At 41.4% G+C, this 26,767-nt stretch overlaps 4 protein-coding genes across 8 annotated transcripts; 3 read left to right on the top strand and 1 right to left on the bottom strand.

Annotated features, from left to right (window-relative positions):
* Nucleotides 1-14: 14 nt before the first annotated feature.
* Nucleotides 15-2,823, bottom strand: rpusd4 (RNA pseudouridine synthase D4). 2 transcript variants are annotated; one of them, XM_042089842.1, is made up of 7 exons: nt 2,449-2,823; nt 2,147-2,318; nt 1,774-1,978; nt 1,567-1,660; nt 1,187-1,337; nt 934-1,031; nt 15-739 (listed from the first exon to the last, which is right to left on the bottom strand). In XM_042089842.1, exons 1-7 carry the CDS (start codon nt 2,710-2,712, stop codon nt 512-514), a joined length of 1,212 nt encoding a protein of 403 aa, XP_041945776.1. In that variant the 5' UTR covers nt 2,713-2,823; the 3' UTR covers nt 15-511. The 2 variants fall into 2 exon arrangements, with proteins under 2 accessions (XP_041945776.1, XP_041945777.1); XM_042089843.1 differs by lacking the exon at nt 2,449-2,823 and having other exon boundaries at nt 1,774-2,021; nt 2,111-2,241.
* Nucleotides 2,824-12,160: 9,337 nt separating this feature from the next.
* twf2b (twinfilin actin-binding protein 2b) lies at nt 12,161-18,001 on the top strand. Its single transcript, XM_042089641.1, has 11 exons — nt 12,161-12,438; nt 13,352-13,429; nt 13,664-13,842; nt 13,971-14,066; nt 14,599-14,703; nt 14,879-14,893; nt 15,107-15,148; nt 15,477-15,593; nt 15,769-15,919; nt 17,306-17,427; nt 17,557-18,001. The coding sequence occupies exons 1-11, from the start codon at nt 12,414-12,416 to the stop codon at nt 17,722-17,724; spliced, it is 1,098 nt and encodes a 365-aa protein (XP_041945575.1). The 5' UTR covers nt 12,161-12,413; the 3' UTR covers nt 17,725-18,001.
* Nucleotides 18,002-18,382: 381 nt separating this feature from the next.
* Nucleotides 18,383-22,058, top strand: LOC121707789 (cytokine-inducible SH2-containing protein-like). 2 transcript variants are annotated; one of them, XM_042090603.1, is made up of 3 exons: nt 18,383-18,738; nt 20,359-20,550; nt 21,342-22,058. In XM_042090603.1, the coding sequence occupies exons 2-3, from the start codon at nt 20,394-20,396 to the stop codon at nt 21,836-21,838; spliced, it is 654 nt and encodes a 217-aa protein (XP_041946537.1). In that variant the 5' UTR covers nt 18,383-18,738; nt 20,359-20,393; the 3' UTR covers nt 21,839-22,058. The 2 variants fall into 2 exon arrangements, with proteins under 2 accessions (XP_041946537.1, XP_041946536.1); XM_042090602.1 differs by having other exon boundaries at nt 18,384-18,738; nt 20,340-20,550.
* Nucleotides 22,059-23,606: 1,548 nt separating this feature from the next.
* On the top strand, nt 23,607-26,514 carry LOC121707072 (rho-related GTP-binding protein RhoA-B). 3 transcript variants are annotated; one of them, XM_042089318.1, is made up of 5 exons: nt 23,607-23,760; nt 24,693-24,855; nt 25,011-25,131; nt 25,260-25,390; nt 26,193-26,514. In XM_042089318.1, the coding sequence occupies exons 2-5, from the start codon at nt 24,700-24,702 to the stop codon at nt 26,364-26,366; spliced, it is 582 nt and encodes a 193-aa protein (XP_041945252.1). In that variant the 5' UTR covers nt 23,607-23,760; nt 24,693-24,699; the 3' UTR covers nt 26,367-26,514. The 3 variants fall into 3 exon arrangements, with proteins under 3 accessions (XP_041945252.1, XP_041945251.1, XP_041945253.1); XM_042089317.1 differs by lacking the exon at nt 23,607-23,760 and adding an exon at nt 23,930-23,951; XM_042089319.1 differs by lacking the exon at nt 23,607-23,760 and adding an exon at nt 24,144-24,271.
* Nucleotides 26,515-26,767: the final 253 nt, after the last annotated feature.

Genomic DNA, 26,767 nt, shown 5'->3' with positions numbered 1-26,767 from the left:
ATATATATATATTATTGAATATGCAAATCACCTTTATTCAGCATCAACACTTGAATTTACCTGCAAAAACCTGTTTACCTTGGAGTAAGTCAGTAGCTGTTCAACACGACAAAGTTGCTTAAAAAAATGAATGTTGCCAATTTTGAGTTCTGAGTTTTGAAGTGTTATATGTGACTTATTACAGCTACATACAGGATACAATTAGCATTCCTTCATTTGCCCTCTATATGAATATGAGTGCATTGTCATCCCAGAGCTTAAAGCCTCCAGAAATGTGAGCACATTTATAAGTTACAACAAATGTAGCGTATCGTAGTTCATATTTAATAACGGAAAACAAGTGGCCTTATAAATATCTAATTCATCAGAGCAGAAACCCAGTCCATATATGGGCATGAAACAAGCTATTTGATCCATTTGTTGTAGGTTCCTAAACCAGGATTACCCATGAAGAGAGAGCTGGAGATTCCAAGCCTCCCGTTTCTCCTCAGTCATCAGAGACTTTTAAACATCACTGGTGTGTCTGGATGTCTGTCTCAGTTCCATTTTTGTCTGGTAGGGAAATATGTAGCCTTTGCAAAGTACTTGTCAAGAACCTGGGTAACCGGCTGGATACAATGAGTTCGCGGTGACCTCTGAACCCGGGGACTGTCAGCTGGCGATGGTGTAGGTGTAGAGGAAGATGGCGTGCTTTGCTCTGCTCCAGGCCCAAGCGACGTAAAACTCCCTCTGGCAGTTGCTAGAAATGCACAGAAATGCTTATCTAGGATTTTGGCACAATTCAAAAGTAGTAGAAAAGCCCACTCTTTTGTCTTCAATCTCAATTCACTCTATTGATTATGAAATCACCTTGAATGATAAGTTAATTGTCAAACTGGAAACAACTTTACCAGAGACCAATTTCCAGTTAAAGATGTTAGATGAAATGGTTACCTGAGGTGCTAGCTTATTCCAGTGGGCATATTTATGATCACCCAGAATGGGGCATCCAAGTGCAAAAGCCATGTGGACTCGCAACTGATGCTTCACGGCTAAAGGTTAAAAGGGGGGGGAAAAAAAGTCTTAAAGCTACAAACCACTGTAAATCCCAGGTGCATATATTTGACTATACCTGTGAACAAAATAAAAAAGATGCCTTCTTCTCTTTAGCAACATTGGAAGGTAAGATTGGTTAGACACAACTCACCTGTGATTGGCTGGAGCTCCACAAGGCTGCAGCCATGGGTGCTGTCCAGCACACGATAGTTAGTCACTGCACTACGGGCACTTCGGTTGGCTCGAACCCGAGTCACGCCCTCTCCATTATCACTGGTGCGGAAGAGAGGACTAAGCCCCATCTGATGCCAATGATTTCAAGGTCAGGGTGTGTGCAAAATGTGTTGTTTAAATAAGCCTTAGCTAACAAACAACCTGTAGATTTCTTGTGCTTTGGCAGAGAAACTGGAGGCATTACACAAATCAACACAATGTGTGTTTTAATACGCCATTGCAGACCAATGTCATAACTGTGTTATATCTGGAACTATGATGATTTTGCATGCAATGTCCACTCATAATGTAACTTACCTTAAAGTGGGGTTGTGCTCCAGTGACCTCTCTCTCAATGACCGGTATATCTACAACCCCTTCTGAGGGGACAGGTACACCAACGACCACCGCCCTGCAAAGCAAAATAAAGCTTGAGTGTTCAACTGAGGTTTGTTCCCTCAAGGAGGGGGAACACAGCTGTATAATTATTCTATATTGCATCTGGAACTCCATAGCTGTTTGTACCAGTACTTCCTCTCCATTTGCAGGGCCTTGAAGAGGCTGTGAATGTGGTCAGCTGCCTCTTCTGTTTGGGCAAGCAGTAAAGTACCAGTTGTATCTTTGTCCAGACTGTGACAAATGTGCAACCTCGTTTCTGTCCGCATACCATGGACCATTTTCGCCAACACTGGCAACACATTTTTTATGCTGGTTGTGGCATCCGTTGAATCTACATTGGACATGAAAATTCAATAGGTTTAGGTTAAGATAAAAAATGAAAATTCAATAGGTTTAGGTTAAGATAAAAAATGAAAATTCAATAGGTTAATTATGTAGCCTATGACATAACTGTCGGTGGTTAGCCAATGTCTGCATTAGTATCCGCATAAAACCATACCGTGTAATGGAACTCCATAAGGTTTGTTGATTGCGATTACATCTTGGTTTTGGAAGATTATGCTTTTGTGTAAAGCCTTGGCTAGCACGTTAGGGTGTACATTTTGTAACTGTTGGCTAAGTTGTTTAAGTTGTGAGACTCTGTGCTGCACCGGGGAGACTGCAGTGTGCGTCTAAAAAACATAAGCAGACATAACCACATGAACTTGATCGTCATACTGCAACGTGAAGTTCTAGGCTACTCATCACAAGAAAAATGCAATGTATGCTACAAAGAGTATCATATAATATTTGTCAACCAACCTCTTTGAAATTATCGGTCTTTGGTATTTTTCGGCTTTTGGATTTTACTTTAGACTCACGTTCTCGCTGTACAAGGTCAATAGCTTTCAGACCCGTATTGTTTTTTGATACTTGACCACCAGTTTCTTTCCCTACGGGTCTCATTAGCGTGCGGACAACCTGAGTTTGTAACGTTGATACAGACAGTATTTCACATGACGACCACGTTTTCAAACAGTGTAGACATGCATTACCTATTCCGCCATTCACAAATAGTTTAGCCATTATTGTGTACGCGACGTTAAACTCGCAAATAACTAAAAACAGGACACTTGTGGACCATACAGTAAAAGGTTGTGGACATGTGAACACCAGGACTGACGGACCAGTTCCGGGTTACTCGCCTTAACTAGGTGTCAAAATAAAGGTTGGTCGCTTTGTGTACATTTTTGCAGAGAATGTGTTACAAGCCCACGAGCTCCTAAACTAAGTTGACTTGGGAAAAAATCTGCACACCAAAGATAAGATATTTTTTGCCTTCTAGGAATTTGTGATGTAGAATACTGGAGCAGGCAGGGGTGTCCCTGTGGGATTGTGCATCAATGAGGAACTAGGTTAGCCTAGAAATCTAGACGCACCCAGAGAATGTCTAATAAGGGGAGAACCGACCGGGAGAACCGCCACTCTCGGGAAACTTCCGGTTGCAGTTCCTTTTCTGGTTCCACATGAGGGCGCCAGAGCCCGTTTACGGAGAGCCGCATCACTCCCTATTAACTCCATTGTACCTGCAATCTGTTGCAGTTCCGCTAGGGGCGATCACGAATAAGTGCAAAAACAATGGGGGTCTATGGAGCTAGACGGCTAAATCTGTCCTGGTTGTCGTTGAGAAATTGAAGATTTGATTGTGGTTTCTGCAAGCTCAATATGGATTATAGTTCAAAAGTTGAATGAACGAGTAGTCACGTCCTTTCGATTTCTTACAGGTTGGGTTGGGTTGGGTAGCTTTCTGCGAATGAATTACGTCATTGACACATTTGAAAGGCTTTTTAGAACAATTAAGTGACTCAAACAATATAATACTCAGCGGTTTGTATTTTCTCTGCCCCCTTTTTTGACTGCAACAATCGAATTTCTGGGCAAAAAAATATATCCCGAGAAAAGTGGATTTAAGGGGTACAGCTCCATAGGCCTCCATTCATTCTGCACTTATTCGTGAGCGCCCTCATGTGGAATCAGAAAAGGAACTGCAACCAGTTCAGAAACCGGAAGTTTCCCGAGAGTGGCGGTTCTCCACTTATTAGACATTCTCTGAGGGCGCTCACGAATAAATGCAGAATTAATGGAGGTCTATGGAGCTGTACCCCACTGTAATCCACTTTTCTCGTGAGTGCCCAGACCCTACATTTTAATGTGGGTCTGGCTCGTCAGGCTAGAACTAGGTGCTCAGGGATGTACAATGCATGGACCTTTCTTTTATCACCAGCAAAAGCAGTGGCAGCCACCCATCTGTTCTGAAGCTGGCTGCGTTTCTCTCTGAGGTAAATCTGCCGAAGCCTACTCTATTACTGGCAGGTTATCCAGATAAGTCGGTTGAGTTTGGAGAATGCTCCCCCCTCAACGCCACCTTCAATAGCTCCGGTTCCCAAGAGTTGTGCAGAGCTCCTGGAAAGTCCCTGCAAAAGCCTCATGCCTTAAATGCCTCTTGCCCTGGGCAGCCATGGTTGGCCAGAAGAATTTATTATTTTAAGATGGATGACACAGCCCTAGCGACGCCTTCCACCCAGGTGTGAGCAGGAGGACAAGGCTGGCAGATAATGGCATAGACGCGGGAAGGGGGGTGCTGCGGGGGCTGCAGCCTCCCTCGTCATAGCATCAGCCCCCCATGGGGCTGTGGAGTACAGGCGCACGGGAACCTATTTTTGACCAGGGGTGCTGAATAACAAAAATGATGGATGTCCGACGATTCCCCCCTCCTCCCTCCCCTGGACATGTTTAGGATTTTGACTGCTAAATACGTCATTTTAGTGCGGTGTGCGGGTGATAGCGAGAAGTTTTAGAAAAGTCCTGGGCAGCCACAAATTCCAATGTTCCGCGACAGCACTCCGAGTCCACTGCGCCCACCCTAACCCCCCACAGAAGCGCACTTGACATCGTTAGCCTATTTCAGTATAGCTAAGGAAAATTACTTTTCTGATCGTCAAAACCCCACCAGAGATGTTAGGCTTTAAATATAGGCTAATAATCAGGCTGCAATGATCTCGCAAATAATTTCTGAATAGCCTAAAGTGTGTCGTCTCCACAGCAAGTATGTGTCCTAATAATTTCTATCTTAGCGACTAGGATAGTGAAATGATTTTACTAGCTATGCATTTATTATTTTTGCAAAACTGTAAAACACAATTAAAGTTTCTTTCAGCTTATCCATGGTTTTTTTGAACGTGTAAATCGCATAAAATATGTAGGCCTATATCAACCGTAGGCCTACACACTTGATCGCTATCACATAGATGAAACCACGCTACGGTTCTTACAGTAACTGACTAACGTTCACGTTGATCTCTATAACTGTTAATTTTTAGTAGCCTATATTCGAACCTATCCATAACCCTTTTTTGCTATTTGACTTATCATTTCACATACAAAAATATAAATAATGTCAGACAGCGAATTAGTAATTATTTAAAAATATATATAATATTTTTTCTTTAATCTATCTCCTGCCAGCAGGGGGTGCTGCAGCACCCTCAGCACCCCCCTTCCCGCGCCCTTGGTGGAGTAACATAATATTTTACTTAAAAACGTGAAATTATTTATTTATTTATTTTTTAAAAGACTGTGTTTGATATGGGATTAAAATGGTGGGCTGTGTATGTTTTGTTGTTAGTTCGTATTCAGATTCAGAAGAAGACATGAACACACACGCAGTCAGGAGCGGAGGAGCAGCAGAACTTTACTTCTCTCTTTCTCATCTCATTACATACTTGTCACTAGTGCCCACTAGTGCCTCCAGTAATCAATGCATTTAGAAAACACAATTCATATAAGGTGAATAGACACAACAGTGTATACGATAGAAACTAATGATTCATTATTTTAATATTTCGTTGATAAAAGACCAGGCTACTCCTCAGGAAGTGCTTCCGTCACCTCACATTCGTTTGGACATGACTAGCAATAGGCAGCAGAAACGTATTTCTGACACAGGATGTAAACAACAATGACGATGAAACGGCGGGTGAACCTGCGTCAAGGGCTGACACCGACACAAACTCGGTTCAGACTAGCGTCGTTAGCATGTCAGCATCCCCGAGCAGAGAAGTTTGTGAGCTGGACGTTAGCATGGACTCTGCTGAAGTCGGGACACATTGGATAGGTGCCAGAGAAGATGACAAGCCCTACCAGAAAAGTTTGAGCGTTCATTTCAATGTGGGTGGTTTGACCAATGGAAATGGCTACATTACATTAGAGAATCTGACTCTGTGCTTTGTTTTATATGTGCTAAAGCCACGGATAAAGGATTACTGCGCCTCACCTCTTTCTTCTCAACTGCCTGATTTCTATCCCATGTCTCCTGTGTTGGATTTCTTAAAACAACAAGTCTCTAAATTACTGAACAATAATATAATTGATATAATTTGACAATAGGTAATATTTGTGCCATGAGATAATATCCTTCACAACATTATCCATCCTATATAACATTGATATAGCTTTGTTTTCAATGCAGGTTAGCTAACTGCATCTCCACTGAATTTCAACATACATTTTCATTATTTAGCATCTCATTGGTAGCCCTATTGCATCTAGTTATTGTATTCAACCAAGTAGGCCTACATTTCTCACCTTCCCTCCTTCTCTGTCTGCTCTTCTGCTGGCTTTCCAAACGTTAACTTTGTGACAGCCTTTGTTCAGGTCAGGTGAATTAAGATTAGCCTACTGGCAGAAATTAACAAGACGTCAAGTTTATTTTGAAGTTTATTTTTAAACTATGTGAGCTGCGTTGCGTTCGTTAATTAGTTTAGGACACACTCCGCGATAGCCGACTCGACTCTACTTTCGTTTTGACATGTCAGAGGTAGGGTATCACGTGACGGTCCGTTGATGCAAAGATAATTGTCTCGTCGGCTAGGCCTATTTGTAGCCTACTTAATAAATGAAACAAAACTTGAAGAAAAAAATACCGAGGACATGACCTCGGTGTCCTCTATGGTAGCTACGGCCATGAGTGGGTGGATATAGTAACTGGAAGAAAGCTTGTGACAAATTTGCTCAACATGAGTTATCCGATTGCACTCGGATTCAGTGCGTGCTTTGGAATCCTTAAAATTAACACCAATCAACGCTGTGATCTCGGATATTGCCACTCAAGACCAGGCTACAAGTAGGGCTGTGCTGGAGCTTTTTTTCTGGTCAATCAAGCTCCTGGGCCACGAAGGGTTGCCACTCAGAGGGCACGCTCACCGAGATGGAGTTCTCTGGCAGTTGATGCTGGAGAGGACGCATGCTCTCCCGAAAGAAAGAGAATGGATGTTACGCAGAGATAATTGGATGTCCGATACAATTCAAAACGAAATTCTCGGGATGTTTGCTCATGCCATCCAACGTTAAATCATGTCTCAAACTAGCCACTGTTCTTTCTTGGGCCTCACAGCAGACGGAACAACTGATATCAGCACGAGTGAGCAATTTTCATGTTGTTTGCAGTTTGTGGATTCGGATTTAAGGGCACATAACACCTTTCTTGGATTTTATAATGCGAGTGACTCATCTGCAGAAACATTGTTTTCATGCATCAAAGACATATTCATCCATTTAAACATAGGGAGGAGATCCAGCACCTATAGTGGTGCACTGACAACAACCTGACTCTCGACACCAAGAAGACTAAAGAGCTGATTTTGGACTTCAGGAAGTCTAAAGCTAGCACACACACCCCCATTCTCATCAACGGGACTGAGGTGGAGTGTGTCACAAGCTTCAAGTTTCTGGGTGTCCATATCTCTGAGGACCTCTCTTGGACCCTCAACACCCTGATCAAGAAGGCCCACCAGCGTCTCTTTTTCCTGTGGAGACTAAAGAAGGTCCACCTGTCTCCTCAGATCCTGGTAAACTTCTACTGCTGCACCATCGAGTGCATCCTCACCAACTGTGTCACAGTATGGTATGGCAACTGCTCTGCCTCTGACCGGAAAGCACTGCAGAGGGTGGTGAAAACTACACAATGCATCACCGGTTCATCACTCCCCTCCATTGAGACCATCCAGGGCAAGCGATGCTTGCAAAAGGCGCGCATGATCAAAGACTGTTCTCACCCCAATCACAGACTGTTCACCCCACTCCCCTCCGAGAGGCGTTACAGGTCTCTCCACACCCGAACCAGCAGGTTCAGAGTAAGCTTCTTCCCTGTGGATGTCACCCTACTTAACTCTAGCTCTGCATCCCTGTGACAACCAGCAAACTAATTCTGTTAAAGACCCCTGTGTAAGAATTTCTCCAATCTAGTGGTTAGGTGTTATATTGCAACCAAACTCTCAAGCGCTGCCTCGTTTAGAACTACGCTAGCGGTACGGTAAATGCCACTAGTTCCGGATTCCTATGTGTCAAAACATAAACTTTTCTCTGAATAAGCAATTTTGTGTACTATTTTATTGCCATTGCTTGTGTGATGCCAATGAAACACTCTTTCAGACATGGAAGAAATAGTTTCCTTTTGCCTGTTAACACACGTTAACACAGTAAACGGAAAGTGAATGGGAACGGCTAACGTTAGTGATGTTCGTTAGCTAGGTAGCAGTTAAGGACTTGGTTAAATTTGTATATTGTTGAACACTAACCTGAAATAACACACGTTCAGCAACTTTGTGGTAGTCTACTAGTTTTAGCAAAACTATGTTAGGTTAGTTTATCAACTGTCTCTCGGTCTAGAGATCAAGTGAGACAGTGACAGATCACGAACAAAGTTATTTTTCTCCTTATGTATTTCGTTGGAAAATACAATTTCAATGTCGGAAATTGTAGAAAATGGGTTCGTAACATACATTGCTGAATGTAGGGAAATTCTGCAGATGAATCCAAGCTAATGTTTTTTCTATGCATGCAGATGCCAAAGACTGAGCTGTATTTCACATATGTCCCTTGCTGGCCACCGTTATTTTAAAATGGCGCACGTACATGGAGAGTTGCCTCCATACTATGTAGATGTAAATGAGGATTTCTAAGCCAATACGTATGCTTCGAATTGGTGATGGTGGTAATTAAACATGAATAGGGCCACATTTATGAATGGGAAATGTTGATTTTGTTAAACAACTGAAAACATTACACAAGGGAGCTTTAAAGGGGAACTATGCATTTTTTTTAGCTTAATTTACCTTATCTGAACAGCTTCAGAGTTATTGAAATGGTTATATGACTATTCGGATTGAATGGAGACCGTCTCGCTTCCCCCTAGCACCTGTGAGCGGAAAAAATGCCCTTGCAACTTTGGGCCGGTGGGCCGACAGAAAGTCTCGCAGCCTCGCGATGTAACGAACTGCTTTACTGCACTACACACATACACATCAGGCACCGGCTATAACAAGGTTCTAGACATTCGTCATGGCAGAGCCAGCGAAAAGAAGCAGAAAGCGAGTAAACCGTTGTCGGAGGAACGGGGAAAGAGGAAAAGGCAGACTGACAGATTGAGGAGTGTTGTAAAATATATACTCTGAAGCTCTGCAGAGAAACTTGCAAGGAAAATGCGAGAAAACAGCGAAGAAATTGCCAAAACTGCATAGTTTCTCTTTAATACACTGCATATATTTATATTATTCTTACTACTCTTATAATGTTACTGCTACTACACTGCACATATCTGTACATGTTGTTCATACATTGTACTACATTGCCATATTTATTCTGCTCTTATAAGGTTACTGCTAATGCACTGCACATTTATATTTAAAACCTTCTGTAAACCAACTGTATACTACTGTCTACACTGCACTATATTGTCCTGTCTATGCACCACCTGTTTATACTTTGTATATCATACACGCTTTTTTGCACTTTTGGTTAGACGCAAACTGCATTTCGTTGTCTTTGTACTTGTACTCTGCACAATGACAATAAAGTTGTTTGTAAGTTGTAAGATGGTCATAGAGTGGTCGAACAAGCTGGTCAACCAGCAAGCCACCTTAAGCTGGTCAGGCTTTTTTTCAGCAGGGCTCACTCTTACGCTTACTGTTGTTTTTATCATTACTATTATTTATTTATTTATTATTGTCTGCTGTTGGCGGGACTCACAGAATAAGATTTTCATTGTACTGTGTAACACTGTGCATATGACAATAAAATTGAAGCGCTCAAGTCCTCCCTTCCCACCATACTAGTATGCCTACAGGTCAAACAGATATGATCGGCTCCACATTGTCACTCAATAGTGGTGCCCCACAGGAATGTGTGCTGCTCCCTGGTGGACACCCTGTTGATGTTTGGCAAAGTGGTTGTGTGCACATCCCATTGTTCTTTCAGGCCAGGTGCAGGACAAAGTGAGCATATGCAGTGTTTCCCACAGAATTGGATTCAATTTGTGGCGGTAGCTGACTTGGACAACGGGGGGTGGGGGGGGTGGGGCTGGGATGGATTACTGCACGGGCCTAAGGGGTCAGGGGGCCCTGAAGCCCAAGCCATTGCATGGAATCATTGCCTCAATATCAACACATCAGGATGTAGGCTATGAATCTGATTGAATTAAAGTATTGGCCATCCCAAAAATGCACCAGAATACAGGAAATCACATCAAAGAAATTAAAAACACACATATGCGACAATTAGTGGGGGGCCCTTAATATATCTGGGCCCAGGGGCCCGAAAGTTTATAATCTGTCCATGTTTACCGGTGTATCACTGAGAGAATCCTTGTAGCATCATAGCCTGTTATGATTTCTCTCACGTGATCAAAAGAGTATATATACTTATAGCACTGCCCATGACCGCAAAGCTCTGGTTAGATAAGGAACAGCACATCACAAATACTGATACCAGCTATCCAGGATGTCTACAGCCAGTGATTCTGAAGGAAGGCAAGGCGTATCTTCTCTGATCCCAATCATCCCTGCAACAGTCTTCACTTTCCTGCCATCTGGGTGGCAGTACAAGAGCATTTAGATCCATATCTGATACCATTTCTATTCACAAGTCATCAGGATACTGAACTGCTGTCACTTAGCCTACATTTAAGCCGTGGCCCACTGGTTAGCACTCTGGACTTGTAACCGTAGGGTTGCCGGTTCGAGCCCCGACCAGTGGGCCACAGCTGAAGTGCCCTTGAGCAAGGCACCTAACCACTCACTGCTCCCCGAGCGCCGCTGTGGTTGCAGGCAGCTCACTGCGCCGGGATTAGTGTGTGCTTCACCTCACTGTGTGCTGTGTTTCACTAATTCACGGATTGGGTTAAATGCAGAGACCAAATTTCCCTCACAGGATCAAAAGAGTATATATACTTATACTTATACTATTTCATGCACAACTGAGAGCAGTACATCATCAGTAAAAGCTGCAGGGAATAAAGGGGAAGTAAGTAAATGAAGAAATAAGCCATTTAGGGACTAATTTCATCATAATTTTAAAAGATTGTTTGTTTAAGTGAAGTGAAAGTCCAGAGTTATGTGTGTGTGTGTGTGGAGAGGACTGGGGGAAGGTTGGGGGTGCTGAGGGTAGAGTGAATGTTGCCTGTCACAGGTGAAAGGCTACAATGTAAGGCGATACGGTTACTATTATTTAGCAGAGTGGTAAGGCAGAATGTTATCTAGGCTAGGCCTACTGTCTGCACATAATAAAATAAATGAGTTGGCATGTCGATATAAGTAGATGACATAACAGGTGCTTGTGTAATACAGAGTAGCCTCGGCCTGTATCTTTTTGCTAGTTGGAGGCTCTGCTGATGAATAATGAATGCTATCTGGGTTTGTGTACTCACTGTTGAGTAAATTATATATGAACCCATCACCAGTATACTCGGTAGCCAATATCTGTGTACGCAGAGGCTCCTGTACGCGTCCTCCTATCGCAACACACACACACACACACACACACACACACACACACACACAATCACACACACAAACAAACGTACAATTTTATGTTTTAATCTTTCAGTCTAATGAGTTCCCTTAGGATCATAAGTCAGGTGATTTAATTAGGCTACCACACAAAAGGGTAGCCTAAGTATTAATATACAACCTATGAAACTCATTAGTCTATATGTGTTATGTAAATGAAAGGATGCATTTTTCAGGCCAAAACTCGAAAATGTTGGTCACACAGGCCTATGCACTGTTCTAATTTGACCCAGGCTCCTATCAGCCAGCTCTAAGCTCATCTGGGAACAGGCAAACAGCATCGAGCTGGTTGGTATGGGGATGGGTTCAACCGCACGCGGGGTGTCGCGTGTCACTGACCAGGTTGATGGAATTTGAGCCCACTCTTGCGGCACCTCGCTGAAAGGATCCGGTCCAACCCGAGTGAATGATAATGTGTCTTTACCGTTCACACGGAACTCGTTATCTAACCTAAACTGCACAAGAGAGAATTCGCAAGATAATGAGACTGTAACGCAAATTGGGGATAATATCATACCAGCCGGTAGCGGATGCAGATCCAGATAGCCGAAGCTATCTGCTCTGCCCTAATGATTGCGTATGTCAACAGGTGCTTTTGGAGAAGGAACGCCCCTGTGTAGCATCGATGACAGTTTATGGTCATTGACGCGCGAAGAATTTCAGACCAGTGGTTGACACAGCGTATCTACTGACAGGCGCAATATTACACATCTCCCCTAGTTCCGCAGATTAAGTTTCACAGGTTAGGAATCCCCAAAGTTGGTTCGGAGCGTTGATATCATTGGCGCGGAAGTGCAGTTGGGACCACATAGACAGGTTCCCAATACGTTGTGGAGTACCTGTGTTACGCAAAAGATCCTGCGAGGTTTTGGCAGAACAGTCGTGATGTCTCATCAAACTGGTATCCACGGTAAGTACAATGACTGGAAACAGCTCAAAAGAATACTTTGTTAATAATCATTTTGAATTTGATGGTCAATGTATGGAGGTGAATTTCCTGGTCTAGGCTATGTATGACCCGCTAAACAATTTGGTGGTAATAGGCATAATGTGTTTGAAGTGATTTGTGAAATGACTTCAGTCATTAGGCCTAAGTCAACATTTATAGGCTGATAAATAGAATATAGGCCTGAATGATATATAATATATAAATTAAAGGCTGTACTTTCTTTCCAGTGCCACATTTTAGAAGTGTGCAATTATATAGGTTTCTACATTTATTGCATCATTGACTCAATTTTTATGTGAATGAGTTCAGCTTTTAATATATTTTAGGGAAGGGAGGGGTCTTTATGAACTAGGATAAGGGTTTCTTTAGTTTAACATGAAGTATATGACAATTGATAGAACCATCAGTAACTGGAGCTAAGGGCGGAAGCACTACCTCACCTGTCTCTGCTGCACTTGCATTATTGATGGTTCTCTCCTCAGTAACCATGGTGAAGGTGAGGTGGGGATACAGTCCTCAGTTCATTCAGAGGATGTCAGTCATTCATTTGTTTAGGAAATTGTATCACCTCAAACAGCCTGGGATCAGTTATGATAGTCCACATTGCAATTGAATACACCATAGGTCATCCACGTAAAAGTAGCTGAAATTGAAACTGTTGAAGTTGAAATGCTTATATGCCCTATATCCTACCACCGTGCGGTCATGCTGCACGTTGCCAGGCCTGGATATCAGATCTGCTCCTTTCACAAGGAGTCTAATATCCTCATCTTCTATACAAGTTCTTGTCTTTCTTTTCCTGTGTCACCTTTTTTGATCTGTCCTCCACTGTGTTGGTCTGACACATATCTGTTTGTTTGTCTTTCTGCCGCAGCTACTTCTGAGCTGAGGGAATTCTTAGCCAAAGCCCGTGGAGGAGCAATAAGGATAATCAAAATTGTCATTAGGAACGGTGAGGAGTCATGTCTGAGTGTCTATCTCTCTCTCTCTCTCTCTGTGTATATATAGTGTGTGTGTGTGTGTTGTATTATGAAGCCTGTAAATTGTATTATTATAGGGTGCTGTGAAATATGGGATGTTATTATGGGATGCATTATAAAGTCTCTGTATTTGGTGATTATGAGTATTATGGAGTGTGAGTGTGTTCCTACAGGGTGTGTGATGGGAGTTGTGCTTTGTGTTTCAGAGCAGCTTGTTCTGGGGTCATACAGAGAGCCCTCTCAGAGCTGGGACCGCGACTATGACCACTTCCTGCTTCCATTGCTGGACGCCCAGGAGCCCTGCTACATCCTGTACCGGCTGGACTCTCAGAACGCACAAGGCTATGAGTGGATCTTCATCTCCTGGTCACCGGACCATTGCCCTGTACATACAACCCACTAGCCACACAAACACTGACAGAATTTCACACAAAGCATGTGCACAGGGTGCTGTTGCCCCATGTTGACTGACTCTTTTGCTCTACTTGTGTGTGTGTGTACAAATACTTGTAGGTGAGGCTGAAAATGGTGTATGCTGCCACAAGGGCCACTTTGAAGAAGGAGTTTGGTGGAGGTCATGTGAAAGATGAAATGTTTGGCACAATTCAGGTGGGCCGGTCTCTCAAGCACTCACTTCAGGCAGTTTAAAGATGGCGTTATCATGCTAAAATATGAGGCTGACAGCTACACTGAAGAGCCCAGGATGCTATCAAGAGTAGTAGGCCTATACTACACCTTGTAGGGTGCATTCAGCCAAACACAGTGTATCATTCAATTAGTCTGAATATTAGGAGTCTTTTCCCTGTAATTGAGACGTACAACTGAGAAGCCTGTCAGGATGTGTTCCACTGTAGGCCTGCTCATTTCATTCATGAGCACCTGACTCTACCCTATCTCAAGGTGGGCCAGAATCTTCAGTCGATTCTGACATATAGGTCCTTTACACATGTTTTTATGCACATTACCACATAGATTAAACATATACATTTGACTTTTTTGATTCATATCTTGAAAATTTGTCCCACTGCTATACAACTGTCCAATTGTTAGGATGAAGTCTGCTGCCACTGCATGTGACCTTACCTTTGTGACCATTTACAAACCTACACAGCTGTGTAACTGTGTGAACTGTTCTGTACAGGAGGATATGTGCTTCCAGGGCTACCTTAGACACATGTCTTCCTGCTCCTCACCAGCTCCTCTGACCACTGCCGAACAGGAGCTGCACCGAATCAAACTCACAGAGGTCAGTAGACTTTTGGTCTTCCCCTTTTTTAATTTTACCATGACTGATTGAACCATGACTGGTTGAATATTGCATACATACACAATACAGCTCTCTCAATTAATAGATTACTTGATGCTAATGTTGAATCTGATATTGACACATAGTTTTGTACATCTCCTATTGTCTGTTTCAGGACAAAGTGGTGAGGGTAAGTTATGCTGTGTGTCTTAGTTTTGAAGTGCTTTTTGCCATCAAAGCATGTGTTAGAGCTTTGTTAGTATGACATGAGATATATGTACCTACATACATAGTTTTTGTGTCGTAAAATGTGTATTATGGTCAGGTGGTTAGGTACATTTAAATGTAGTCAGGTTGAGTATTGGTAGATAATGAACTAAACAGTATTTTTATACTAAAACAGGATGAACGCAGACGGCTACCCACTCCAATAGGACGACCCAAGGTGTGCTGCCCATGTAATTACTGCAACTAATGCTGTATTTGTTTTCTTTCTCTCTCCTTTGCTCTTTCTCTCTCTCACACACACACATACATACACACACATAGACAACAATGTCTGAAGGCTAGTATTTGCTTGGTTCATGTTAGATAGATAGATAGATAGATAGATACTTTATTGATCCCCTGGGGATCAATAAAGTATCTATTTATTGTATAAGTACAGTTATATGATGCATGTCCTCATTGTATTCTCTCTCTCTCTCTTTCTCTCTTTCGCTATGTGTGTGTGTGTGTGTGTGTGTGTGTGCGTGTGTGTGTGTGTGTTGCAGGTAATGACGGAGATCTGTGTAGGAAACAAGCTGCAAGGTCTAGCCTTCCCTCTCCAGGAGGAGGCCAAACGAGCTCTGGTGCAGCTTAAACACAAACTCATCAACTATATTCAGCTGGTGAGTTGAGCATGTTTAAGTGCAAAGATGCCATCATAGCTTGGGGTTTATTTTATTTACCAACTGTACAGAACAGAAGTTTAAACTCGCATACTTTTAAGGACATTATTTTTTTTTTTTTAAAGTGCCTGTGTGAGAATCAACATAGCTCTTTTGTTTCCATGTCTATTCTCAGAAAGTGAATGTTGAGAAGGAAACCATTGAACTAGTCCACACAAACCCCACAGAGACACGGGATCTGCCATTCCGCATCCCCGCGAACGCCCCACGTTATCACCTCTTTCTATACAAACACTCCCATCAGGGACAGCATCTGGAATCTCTGGGTCAGTACAACATTGACATCACCCTTCATTGCAATAATGCATTGCAATGAAGCTGCATTTTTTGTCCACTAGGTGTCATTGTGAACCCCTAAAGGCTGGAGGCTTTGAGACTTTTGTGCTTTGTTCATCTATATTAGATTAGATTAGATTCAACTTTATTGTCATTTAGAGAGAATAAAGTAGTATAGTATAGTTGGATAAACACAGGTTTTCCAGATGACATGTCTACAGACATTCTATATAACTAATATATATATATTTACTACATATATATTACATATATATATATATATATATATATATATATATATATATATATGTAGTATATTGCACAGGTTTATGGGCAGGCTATGGAATATATAAAATATATATAAATATAATGTATAGTATGGAGTGTTAGCAGTGGGTCATAGGTGAAACAGTGTAGGAGTAAAAAAGTAAACAGGTAAACTAGTAACAGCTAAAGTGCAAGTGCTAGACAGGAGGTGAAGTTTTGTTCAGCAGTGTTACAGCCTCTGGAAAGAAGCTGTACCTGGGCCTACTGGTGCGGGAGCGCAGGCTCCTGTATCGCCTGCCAGAGGGAGTAGACTGAAAAGACCATGGTTTGGGTGGGTGGCATCCTTGACAATGGATTTGGCTTTGTTTGTACAACATTAATGATATGTGTTGTGGATGGAGGGGAGTTGGGAGCCAATAGTCCTTTGGGCAGATTTCACTACTCTTTGTAGTGCCTTGCGATCAGCAGCAGTTGCCATACCATACAGAGATGCAGTTAGTGAGTCTGTTAGAATCCTAGGACATAGGTGTGCTTTCTTCAGGGTTCGTAGAAAGTGAAGGCGCTGATGTGCCTGCACCAGACTGGAGGAGTTGAGAGACCAAGAAAGATTTTCAGTGATGTGTACCCCAAGGAACTTAAAGCTAGACACACGTTCCACCTCAGCACCTTTGATGTGGAGGGGGATGTGTGCCCTGCTCTTGGCTCTCCTGAAATTCACAATGATCTCTTTGGTCTTCTGGTATTGAGTGCCAGGTTATTGTTTTTGCACCACATAGCTAGGTGCTGAACCTTTATCAGCTGCAATTCATTTCAAGTTTTCAATTATCAATGGACCCATTGCAAACAGTGTCAGAGAAGTGATCAGGGTTGAACAATTTATCTGAAATTGAACACAACTACCTAATCTTAGTGATCATTTTATTTACTTTTTTATGTTATGCAAGCCTGTATCACACATGTTATGTCAGTTGCTCCCACTACTTTTCTCTATGTTCATTTTTTTTTATTTCCTGCATACAACAGAATAGATTATTATAGTAATGTATTACATATTGAGTTTATGTTTATGTGTTCTGAACTCCTTATGTCTCTCGTTCTCCCTCCATCAGTGTTCATCTACTCGATGCCCGGCCACAACTGCAGCATTAAGGAGAGGATGCTGTATTCTAGCTGTCTAAACAGACTTTTAGATGAGATGGAGCGAGACTACCATCTTGAGGTCATCAAAAAGGTAAATAGGGTCAGATAGACAAACACTGTGTAGCCCTCAATGGAAAAACCCATAAAAAGCTAAAAGTACCTTCAAAAAATATATAATATCAGTAAGTCTAATAAATGTGTTTTGTGTGTGTTTGATCAGATGGAGATTGACAGTGGTGAAGGGCTGACGGAGGAGTTCTTATATGAAGAAGTGCACCCCAAATCAAATTCTGTGAAGCAGACTTTCGCCAAGCCCCGTGGTCCCCCTGGCAAGAGGGGCAACAAGCGGCTCATAAAAGGGGGAGGAGAGAATGGGGAGGAGAGCTAAACTAGCACCTCAACACTCTCCAACAACATCTGCCTCTGCTTTCCACATTTCTTCCTTGGCTACACTATTAACTGGCTTTATTCTGCCTGAGCCAAGTTACATTCATACTCTCCCTCTTATATCTTATTTTGCTGTACAGTGGTGACATCACCCATTGTATTTCTATTTCTACCCACACTTTGTTCCTAATGCAGGAACCCACTCAAGACATGGAGTCGGTGCTGATTAATCAGTTAATAAGAATGCTTAATATTTTTCACATATAAAATGAACGATTATCACCAAATAAAATATTTTTCTTGTACATTTAGGCCTAACCAGCACTAAGCCTCCTGTGTGTTTATTGTTATTGAGCTGTCACTGTCTCTATCTCGCAACAGACTAGCCTATTCCCAACATCTTCTTGATAGATCGTGCTTAATGGTTTGTTTGTTTCATTTAAGCTGCTTTGGAGGTTTGTTAGCTTCAGTTGAGCTGCTTCGGTTGTAGCTCATTTCACTGCAGTCGCCCTCTCACGGTTCCTGGAAAGCGATTACTAGGAACGACAGTAGCCTACCAGTGTCGGCTATTAGCAGAAATCGACTGTACAGCTTCAAATGGCATCACGAGCTTCCCAATGGGGCCAATGGAAAGGCTGCGCGTCGTGACCGCAGTTCTGCGAAACGGAGCGCGCGGACGAGGCTCCATTGGCTGCGAGTGTCGATATTCAGTGCTATTCTTGGAAATAAATTCCCAGAATTTTGTCTCTTCAATTTGTTGAACTGGGGAGTTTTTCATATCTCAAGGGAAACTGTTTACATTTCTCGTGCATTCTCTCTTGGTAGCTTAGGCGATCATTTTCATGAACATTACGTTTTATTGGTGCTGGCGGGTTGACAGTTAAATCTCGAATATCTTCTCGGGTTTTACATTTGATGGTAGTTTGATTATACCGCATTCCAGTGAAAATATGACTTTACTTACTCATGATGGACTTCAGTGTGTTGATTCTGTAGGCTACCGACCCACATTAAGGTAAGACTGAGCAACTAGCCTGGTTAGCACGCAGACCTTCTCATCCTACATTTGCCGAAGGTTCATATGGGTAGGCTATTCAGACTACGACTAAACTAGTCTATTACAAATGCCTATTAGGCTACTTACGAAATCGTTGTGCAGTTCCTAATTGTATTGAATGTTATATGATTTTTCAGACCCCACCCTTGTAAGTGTCCTCAACTTTATTTACCGATAAATTGTTCTCAAATTCTCAAAGATTGATCTTTGTAGCTCGGGAAAACAAGATCTGATGTCATTATTGTATAGGTAGTGTAGTGTTTATAGAATGAATTTATGCATAGATATTTCTCCTCAAATTAATCTGGAAAACGATATGCTGCATAAAAGAGGTGAGGCTCTGTAAAATTAACAAAAAAATTAACACTCCATATATAGTGCTCTTGTCGTATGGTGGTTAAATGCACTTTATTGTAAATAGACAAAAAGAAAAGTACTCTTACCCAAACACCAAAGTTGTAGTGAGAAAAAGGAATGAGATCAATATTTAATAATAATAATAATTTAGTAGAAACTGATTTGTGACATAACTCTAAATAACATCAATGTGTTATATTTCAACTGTCTGTGTGTTCACAAAGAGAAACAGGCCCTAAACAAAGCTCGGTTCATTTATCAGCCAGTGCTATACATGTTTAAATAATTTTTTGAGAAAAATGGGTCATTTTAAACATGTCTGAGTAATTAGCCACACTGTTCTCTTTCTTATATTCATTTTGACCTTTTCGGTTCTTGAGTTCAGGAGTCCGCAAGAAGGCAATAGACATTTCAAAGGACCCTTCACACCCAGGTCGTTATCACTTTCAGCTCTTGCCATCAGGCAGGAGATACAGAACAATGAAAACCAGGACAAACCGTTTAAAAAATAGTTTCTATCCGAAGGCAATCATGGCCCTTAACTCTTCAAATTTGACATAGTCTATTCTTGGCCCCTAACCCATTGTGCAAATTCTATTGTGGAGTATGTTTTTTACCAGTGTAATCTGTACAGATTTTTATCACCAGTATAATGATGTGTATATAGTCTTTACCTTGTGAAATCTGTACAGAACCATTCCCGTTCATAACTAGTGAAATATATGTTTATATTCTTTTTATATTCTTATATATGTGTATTTTTTAAACTATTTATTGTTCTTATGCATACCTCATGAGTTGACAGCACTTTCAATCTCATTGTACCTTTGTAAAAAGTGGCAATGACAATAAAGACTATCTATCTATCTATTACTAGAGTAGCCTATTCATGTTAGTTAAAGACTCATCACTAGAACGTGTAAATAAAAAAAAAGTTGTCTTGTATCAAAGGCCCTTGGTTGTGATGAAAACAGTGCGTTGAAATACATTTTAGTAAGCAACTTACTAAAAATACATGTGCTCCCTCCTATCCTGTGTCTTGTTACAAGTTTCAACATTGTCTGACCTCAATAACAAATTAAGAAACTTTCAAAAAAAGCGATAGCTGCCTACCTCATGGAGGGGGAAAAATACAGATGCACTTTGGTGCAGATGCAGTCTTGATGGTTTCACTATACCTTATCATTCTGTTTTCTCAACAGAATTATTTTTCACTTCTAGTACTCCATTGCAAAGGCTGCCTTCTGCCTTCAGCTATGGTCGCCAGGGAGAGGAATTTGCAGAGTGATGGAGGCAACAGACAGCAGACTGTGTCACACCACCAGCCCTGTACCTGTCTTGTCTCCCACATGTGGGACCCCAGCACAGACCTGCTGCACATCAGCAACACCTTCCAGCAGCTTCATACCTCAGGTATGGGCTGTGTCGTTATGTTTTGCTTTGACATGTTAAATTGGTTATTACCACCATGAGCATGTCAGGTATATTAGTAACACTCAAGAGCTCAGTGGTTCTTAACACTAATGAATGATTCGGAATGTTGCTACTTCCCGAATCCAAATTGCTGTATCTTGAACATGCAACACTGTATTGTTTCATGTTCTTCTGAAGTAAAGACAACAGACAGACAACATCTGTTTCACACATCAGACACAAGAGGGACTGAACTGTACTTACAACAGCAACGAAAAACACACATAACAGTCCAATGCCTGAGGCATGCTAACAGAAGTGGCATTGCAATATTTTCAGTACAGTCAGAGTGAGACTATATGCATAACTGCCTATCAGCTTATAAAACATGCATAACACTGTTAGGTTGCAGTAACATGATTAAATAAAGAAACCGATGGCATTTATTTCATATAATGCTAAACTATTTCACTGGAATTAGTTTGGTAAATTGTGTCTGTATATAAGGGACCTGAATAAGAATCACTATTAAGTATATCCAACATTTTTTTCCCTCAGTGTAATATTGCACGTAATCATTTGGGAAATGCCTTTACACAAAGCAAACTACTACATTACAGTCATTTTTAGTGGCATACTCCACTCATCCACATCCGATGCACATCCACTTCCGCTTTCATACTGATATATCTGTGACAGGACGTGCTTTTCTGGTCGTTCAGTGCTGTAAATGAAATAATGCATAGCCCCCAGTGGGTGAGTTGAAAATGTTATTCTGTTTCCACTGATAGGCTGGTACTGGGGAGCCATATCAGCAGCTGAGGCCAAGATTGCTCTTCAGGATGCATATGAGGGCACCTTCCTAGTGCGCGACAGCAGTCATCCACACTATATGCTGACGCTGTCGGTGAAGACTTGTTTTGGCCCCACCAGTGTCCGCATCGAGTACAACTGTGGTCTCTTCCGGTTGGACTCCAGCTCCCCTGCCCTCTCCAGCCTACTCTCCTTCCCCAGTGTCCCCAGTCTGGTCCAGCACTATGTGAGCAATGGACAAAGACAGGGAGAGGGTGAACTGGAGGAAGATGAGGCCAAGTCATGGGAGTCTATGACACCCAAAGGTGACGCTGTGTTCCTGAAGCTTCGATATCCGCTCCACAAACCCCAGGCCTTTCCCTCCTTACAGCACCTTACACGCCTTGTTATCAACCGCCATGCCCCCAGCCCTACCCAACTGCCTTTACCTGGGCCATTGGTGCTTTTTCTGCAGGAGTACCCTTTCTACATCTGAGGACGTCAAAGGCCTCAAAACAAATTCCTTTTCTTCAATGGTCCTGCAAAGCCTGGACAGAACGAACATACCAATTAAGCAGGACTTCAGCACAGCAGGATGCAGTACTAACATACTTTTATGCCACTTCTGGTGAATCCAGACTGAATAAGGCCAATGAGGAGGAAAACCCCATAACAATTTAAAATGAATAAGGACATAAAAAAATAATGATTGGTAACTTGTGTGAATGTGACTGTTATTAACTGTTTGTTTTATAAATATCTGTTCTCAAGTAAATTTGTACTTTTTAACCTGTTTTGCTTATTTTTGAATTAGAAGGATTTACTGTATTCATGGAAATGAGATTTTTAGTATGTTTTTGGTACATCAACTAACTGCCTCTTGCTGGCTGCTAATGTTACAGGCTTTCCAAGTGAGCGTTCCTGGAATGGTGAAGTCACTGTCTCGGCAAGCTTCTTATCAGGCTTAGCGTCAGAACTCTTGTTATTAATAGCTCAGTACAGGACAAGGTGTAGCCTTCATATTAACAGCAATGCGCAGCAAAATATACACTTTGTATACAGTAATTTCCTATGTATTAGCCACATTGTGTATAAACCGCAGGACAATGTTTTATGCAAGTTAAAAAACAAAAACCATATTAATAACATATTAACTGCCCCCGTGTATTAACCTCATAGCTGAAGAAATTTTGCAAAATCAATGTATAAACCTCGGCTTATAGTAGGGAAATTACGGTACACTATATATAAAGATTCAGAGTGCTGAACAACTCTTAAAAGTTGGGTAGTACACAGGACTACATATAGAGTTAATCTGTCAACCTATGTATAAACTGAAGCAATTTTCTATTGCCATAAGACATGAGCAAACACAAGATATTATTTTTTACCCTGCTGAAGCTATACATTTACAACTGTGTGTGTAAGTTCTCTTATTTGCAGATCTTAGTGTTTTTTTAAAGTTCTAGTCTTTGTTATAAAAATAGTAGACTACATATAGTGGTAGGCAACATTCCCCATCACTAGTCCTCTGAGATAGGCTACTGTAGGAATTTTACAGTGCTGCCCTCTTGTGATGATAAGCAAAACGCACTTTGGAAGATAACATTCCAAAGTAAAATGTAAGACTTATGTCAAACACACATATTTCCTTAATATGTTGATTTCAAACAAGACTGGATGGAATTAATATGAACATATTTAAAGGTAATTGAAAGTGGATAAAGCCTAAAAAAAAAAAACATACCTTCAAAGCCTACAATGTGGGCCTAAAGGTAACTAGGCTTGTAGAAAAACAACAGATAAGTTTCAGGCAACATAACTGCATGCTGAGGTTGTCACAATGTATTTTATCACAAGGAAGAGCTTAAGTGAAATATGATTTCTTTTTGTCCTACATACATCCCTGACAAACTAACAAAGGATAGGGGGAAAGAGAAACTATGTAATCGCTTTGTTAGGCAACACGTAAACCTGTGTGATAGAGGTTCTAGAACATCACAGTTTATTTTACAGCAAAGATGCGCTCTAGAATCTTTGTTTTACAGTGTATGATTTTACAGATCACAGCCTGCAGCCTGGTCTACTCAAGGCTGGCAAAACAGTAATTGGTATAATTGGCAATTGGTTTGTGTCCCTATTGAGTTGTGGCTTTCGTGAACTGTACTAAAATAAAATAAAACAGTTTAGCATAAAGTGCATTACTTTGGACTCAGGTGGAAAATTAGCTGGTTAAGACACAGACATTGTTGAACTACATATTTTCCCAAATGACCCGTTGTCTCGCCCAACCCCCACACTCCTCCCTTCTGCTTTTGCCTCTTAGCTAGCTAACGCTACCAGTCGCGAACTGCGTTTGACTAACCTTTATCCAGCTACTTTGTGGATTGAAAACACTGACCAAACAGCTAACTATTGGTAAGAGTGATGCTTTGTATTGTTTATGGTGAGGCAAAGAATACATTTCTTATACTAGGGAGACGTACGAGGCCATACAAATGGGTTTATTTGAGTCGAAGAAGTCCAGTATGTAACCCTAATCACTTCCGCCTTATGTTCCTAGCTAGCCAGCTAGCGGTCTGGCTAACTAACTCAGTAGCCACCCCCAGGTAACATTATTGGTTTTGAAACAATCGCGTATAGTTAAGTTGCCATCGTAATTAATCATATTGTTTACTTTTGTTGATAGTTGTGGGTATATGTCTGACGCCAGTCTGAATTATTTTGCTACGCTTTGGTAGTTAGCTAACGTTAACGTTCCGTCCCTTGTCACTTGGCTAACTAGCCATCTTAGCAGTCCTTTTTTTTTTTTTTTGCTAGCGGTAAGTGGCCAACTTTGAGTATAAGGCCTCTGGATAGTCGGGCAGCATTTGGTGATACTGACATATAATTGTAACGTCGTTTAAGGCACAGTAGAGCGGTTTCATATGTAAGCCAATTTACTGCAAGGTTATATAGAATAAGACAACGTGTTTATGGTTAATATTTCATTTTCAGTTATCTGTAACCTTACACCAAAGTTACGACCTAGCAAGTTAGCCAGCACTAGCTATGTTGGGTTTGTTTTGAAGTAGATGCTAGCTAGTCAATTAGCAGAACTAGTGTTTATCCACATCTCAGTCAATTTAACGTCAATGTTAAAACTGTATGTTATAATAATAATAATAATAATAATAATAATACATTTTATTACTTTTCAAGACACTCTAAGATGCTTTGAACTAAACGTTAATCGTCTGAACATAACTTACATCTAACGTAACGCTATGTGTTGTGATTGAAATGCAGTACTGTGTCAGGCATATGTGTGATTTAATAGTAATATTCTCCATGTATCTTTCCCAATACAGTGTAGATATGGCAGCAATCCGTAAAAAACTTGTAATAGTTGGAGATGGAGCGTGCGGGAAGACGTGTCTACTTATCGTCTTCAGCAAAGATCAGTTCCCCGAAGTTTATGTACCAACCGTCTTTGAAAACTATGTTGCTGACATAGAAGTAGACAGTAAACAGGTAAGTAAACGACAATGTTAAAGTCACACTACATTCATTTAAAATGTCGTTTTATAGTGTCCACTCTTTCTCATCCAGATAGTATTTGTAGTAATGTATGTATTATTGTCTTCTAACATTGCTTGTTCAACTTGGGTGTGTGTCTGCCATAACAGGTAGAGCTGGCTCTGTGGGATACTGCTGGCCAGGAGGACTATGACAGGCTGCGACCTCTCTCCTACCCAGACACTGATGTCATCCTTATGTGCTTTTCTATTGACAGTCCTGACAGTCTGGGTAAGTGAGGTCTTGCAACATGCAGTCAGTCATCCATGTCTGCACACTTTCTATTTTTAGCAATGCATATAAAGCACACCACCTTTTCATTAATTATTCTTAAACTTGCATTGCTCTGTTCTGTCCAGAAAACATCCCAGAGAAATGGACCCCAGAAGTTAAACACTTCTGTCCCAACGTTCCAATAATCCTTGTGGGCAACAAGAAGGACCTGCGGAATGATGAGCACACCCGTCGTGAGCTGGCAAAGATGAAACAGGTAGACCTATGAGTTGGTGATATCAGAGTCTAAAAATAAAAAGGGGTAATGCATGATTGCTGTAGCAACGTATAACCAGAGAGGGTTAGTAATCAAGGATCTTTGGTATAACATTTGAAATAAAAAGGATGACTTCTTGTCAGTGATTGAAAAAAACCTTTGTGTGGATGTTTAAAGTTTGCAAGCAGCTTTGTGCCTACACAAGTTTCACTACATTGGTCAGTCGTCCTCAGTCACTTGAGCAGATTAGATTTAGCAAAAATTATGTTCTCTTTCACTGTGTAGGCCTTAAATAGCAACATTTGTGCTCTCACCAAGACAGCGATGGCTTAGCAATGGAAAAAAAATCAAAACAAACTTGGTTAGTTTCATGCAAGTTTCTATTATCATTAAGCTTTGTGTGTACTGGGATGCTTATATGCAGTTACACACCGTGGTGGACTTGGGCTAAATAACTTGCAGTCCATTCTTACATTCTTTTTGTCTTGTTGATGGTGAGTTCATGTGAGTATTGAGTGTTAATATGAGTCAACGTTGATGTGTTGGTGTTACCCATACTGCTCATTAGCATCCTTTCCTTTGTAAAAATATCTGTTTTACATAAAGTAATTTGCTGGTTTATCTGTCAAAAATAACAGAATGCTCCCTCTGACCAAATGCAATTTGCCGGTTTATGTGTCCAAAATAACAGAATTCTCATTTTGTATGCCAACCCCCATTTGATTTTCTTATGATATAATTTGCTTGTTGTGATCCATTGCCTGATGATCTTGACATGGCGGCATCTTGTTCTCATCCTCAGGAGCCTGTGAAGCCAGAGGAAGGCCGGGACATGGCCAACCGGATCTGTGCGTTTGGCTACATGGAATGCTCTGCCAAAACCAAGGATGGTGTGCGGGAGGTGTTTGAGATGGCCACAAGGGCAGCGTTGCAGGCTAGACGGGGCAAGAGGAGCAATAAATGCCTCCTGCTGTAGACACAAGCGGACTGTATATCCTACAGCAAAGAGGAGTACAAGACACAAGCTGTGTCCTCTGCTGTTCAACCTGTATGAAAAGACTGTGCTCAACTGATTTTTTTTTTTCCATTGAGAGATACAAATGCTTTTATTTAGTCTGTCTTTTTAAAAAAAAAAAAAAAAAAACGAAAACCAGTAGGCCAACAACTAGTTTTGAAAGGTTTTTTTGTCAGTATTTAAAGGAGCTGATGTGGAGAGAGATTTTCTTTTTGTACTCTACACCTGTGAGTGAATACGCCATATTTACTCCTACTAAGCCAATATCTGTGGAGCTAGTCAGGCACTCTGTGCCATAATGAGACTCGTATGTTCAGCGGTCAAGTCCTTGCGATGGGTCAGAACTGTCTGGCCACACACTG

The sequence above is a fragment of the Alosa sapidissima genome, chromosome 4 (genome assembly GCF_018492685.1).
Source record: "Alosa sapidissima isolate fAloSap1 chromosome 4, fAloSap1.pri, whole genome shotgun sequence".
NCBI lineage: Eukaryota > Metazoa > Chordata > Actinopteri > Clupeiformes > Clupeidae > Alosa > Alosa sapidissima.
Note: the sequence above shows the minus strand (reverse complement) of the source record. Positions and strands in the feature narration are given on the sequence as shown.

Excerpts from the sequence above, each read along its gene's own strand:
- LOC121707072 (XM_042089318.1), top strand. The coding sequence starts at position 24,700 with ATGGCAGCAATCCGTAAAAAACTTGTAATAGTTGGAGATGGAGCGTGC. Across the intron at positions 25,132-25,259 it reads TGACAGTCCTGACAGTCTGG|AAAACATCCCAGAGAAATGG; the intron begins GTAAGTGAGGTC and ends TGTTCTGTCCAG. Across the intron at positions 25,391-26,192 it reads AGCTGGCAAAGATGAAACAG|GAGCCTGTGAAGCCAGAGGA; the intron begins GTAGACCTATGA and ends TCTCATCCTCAG.
- twf2b (XM_042089641.1), top strand. The coding sequence starts at position 12,414 with ATGTCTCATCAAACTGGTATCCACG. Across the intron at positions 15,149-15,476 it reads CTCCAATAGGACGACCCAAG|GTAATGACGGAGATCTGTGT; the intron begins GTGTGCTGCCCA and ends TGTGTGTTGCAG. Across the intron at positions 15,594-15,768 it reads TCATCAACTATATTCAGCTG|AAAGTGAATGTTGAGAAGGA; the intron begins GTGAGTTGAGCA and ends GTCTATTCTCAG.
- rpusd4 (XM_042089842.1), bottom strand. The coding sequence starts at position 2,712 with ATGGCTAAACTATTTGTGAATGGCGGAATAGGTAATGCATGTCTACAC. Across the intron at positions 1,979-2,146 it reads TTATGGAGTTCCATTACACG|ATTCAACGGATGCCACAACC; the intron begins GTATGGTTTTAT and ends TGTCCAATGTAG. Across the intron at positions 1,032-1,186 it reads GGAGCTCCAGCCAATCACAG|CCGTGAAGCATCAGTTGCGA; the intron begins GTGAGTTGTGTC and ends TTTAACCTTTAG.
- LOC121707789 (XM_042090603.1), top strand. The coding sequence starts at position 20,394 with ATGGTCGCCAGGGAGAGGAATTTGCAGAGTGATGGAGGCAACAGACAG. Across the intron at positions 20,551-21,341 it reads CCAGCAGCTTCATACCTCAG|GCTGGTACTGGGGAGCCATA; the intron begins GTATGGGCTGTG and ends TTCCACTGATAG.